This window comes from Sinocyclocheilus grahami, unplaced genomic scaffold (assembly GCF_001515645.1).
Source record: "Sinocyclocheilus grahami isolate Dianchi unplaced genomic scaffold, SAMN03320097.WGS_v1.1 scaffold3387.1, whole genome shotgun sequence".
NCBI lineage: Eukaryota > Metazoa > Chordata > Actinopteri > Cypriniformes > Cyprinidae > Sinocyclocheilus > Sinocyclocheilus grahami.
The window spans coordinates 11,905-14,299 of NW_015508519.1; the positions used below are offsets into that span (position 1 = coordinate 11,905).

Below are 2,395 nucleotides of genomic sequence, written 5' to 3' on the forward strand. Positions count from 1 at the left end.
GGGAAGATGGTGCGTTGCTTGTGCCATGCCGCTGACGGACACTCTACAAGCATTCATGGGCATTAATTCGCCGTTCTCTTCATCATATTCCAGTGCACATTATTGTTCATCAGCGACAGTTTTGTCCTGACAGAAACGTCTGGGCCAACGACTCAGAGATGCTGTTATCGCATCACCTCGTAGAAGCCTAACAGACCATGATGAAGACCGAATCCTCATCCTCCTCCAAGCCAGCGAGCACCACCGCGCTCCGCAGCCCCTCTCCTCACCGCAACGCGTACGAGGCGGCGGGGATTCAGGCGCTGAAGCCGGCGAACGATGTCATAAATAACGGCGACGCTCAGGATGGCAAGCCTAAACTCACCAGCCGCGGTCGCGCGTACGGCTCGAACGTGCACCGCATCAAAAACATGTTCATGCAGATGGGCGCATCCTCACCCACCGAGGTTGAAGACGCGCAAAAGGCAAACGGCGACGGCAAAGCGGTGCGTCTCACGCTCCCGCGGGCTGGCAGCCTGAACGAGAACGTGGATCACAGCGCGCTGCTCAAACTAGGATCTAGCGTCTCCGAGCGCGTCAACCGCTTCGATTGCAAAACGGACGCGTCGCCCAGGTACTCGAAGCTGCAGGAGACAAGGAAGATCTTTGAGCAGCAGCAGCAGGAGAAGCAGGCGGCTTCTAATCGCGTGCTACTGAAGAAAGAGCGCGCCGCGGGCTTTCATGATGCGTCACGTTTGGATGTGGTCGCGCGTTTTAACGGCAGCACGGAGTCGTTGGATAGCCTGGACGCGATCGGTGGGACCGGCGAGGCCGTGTCGCCCACTGTCAGCCAGCTCAGTGCCGTTTTCGAGCGGGCCGCCGAGCTGCGGAACAACCTGCACCGGCTATCCAACACGCCCCCGCTGCCTTTACGCGGGGTCACCGGCCGGGTCGGTGCGCTCAACTCAAAAATCATCACCAAACGGGTACGCGCTTTTCCTTCAGGGTCATACAAGGAGGATGGGGTAAACCAGCACCAGGATGAACAAGATGGAAGGTGTAGCAGCCTCAATGGAGCGTCTGAGCTTCAGGACATTATCACAGCTGTGGATACAGAGTCTTTGGATGAGAAAAAGACAAGGGAGAAGGATGAATCCAGTGCCAATGAATCTAAGACTCTAGATAAGCGTAAGCCAGGACAGGCCTATGCCACAGAGGCAAAAGGTACTCTTATTTCTGCTGATGTCCGTAATTTGGAAAATGGGGGAGTTACTTCCAATGGAGAGGCTCTGGAGAGAGACACTATGGAGTCTGGCATCACCAGCACTGGGAGGAAGGGCGAGGATGGACATGCTCGTCCATCAGTGGGGGTCAGTAAGAAGGAGGATGATGATGGTACTCTGAAGGAGAATTACTCTAAGGCTGATTTGGTGGATATCAGTGCCTACAATGCAGTAGGAGAAGACTCTGGTGGTAGTCAGCTCGAGGATGAGGAGGATGAAGATGATGTATATGAGCCACAGTCAAGCTGCTCTGAGGTTGCTGGATTACCTGTGGAGGAGGATCCGCCCCCAAGCCGGAAAATTAAATTCAGTACTGCACCCATTAAGGTGAGTTTATACCTCAAAGGAATATTTCACCACAAATTAAAAATCTGTCATCATTCACTCACTCAAAACCTGTATGATGTTCTTTCTTCCTCGGAACACAAAATAAGATATTTTGCAGAACATTTCACCTGCCTTGTCCATCTAGGGCAGTGTTTCTCAACCAGTGGGCATCTGCAAACCTCCATGGGGGCCTCGGGATAACTAATGATTTAAATGAATAAATTACTATTTATAGATAAAATAATTGAACTGTAATCATAATTAAAATGCTACAAAAACACAAAGTCAAGCTATAAACTGAAATCATGTTTCTATCTTCTCTCTCAATTACTGTTGTTTGTATAGGAAGAACATCAGTTCATGAAACGTCTGAAATCATACAATGAATTATGGTTAATTAATTTAATATATTAATACTTCCAGTTTCTGTTGATAAAAACTACTTTGTCATAATTACAGCATATCTATAATAATATCTGTAATAGCCTATATATGGGTCCAAAATGTTGTGTTGGACAACGTGCGGCCTTCGAGTCAAAAATGTTGAGAACCACTAATCTAAGCTTTATCAAGCGACAAAACATACTTTAATTATACATAACAGTTTCATAAAGGTATGATTGTGCACTATATATCAAGTTTTATGGAGTCATATGATAGCTTTATATGAAGAAAAGACTAAAATTGAAATGATATACTGAAAATCTTCTGCTGTAGCTTAAAATTGTAATTTGCATCATTGACACCAAACACCACTGGATCTCACAAGTCTCATAATCAAACATGAAATTATGATGAATGAGATT

At 47.1% G+C, this 2,395-nt stretch overlaps 1 protein-coding gene across 1 annotated transcript; it reads left to right on the forward strand.

Annotated features, from left to right (window-relative positions):
- On the forward strand, positions 1–1,589 carry LOC107576248 (neurabin-2-like; the record flags this gene model as incomplete). Its single annotated transcript, XM_016262465.1, has 1 exon — positions 1–1,589. A coding segment is annotated over exon 1 (1,392 nt), but the record flags the coding sequence as incomplete, so codon positions are not given.
- Between the last annotated feature and the right edge of the window lie 806 nt (positions 1,590–2,395).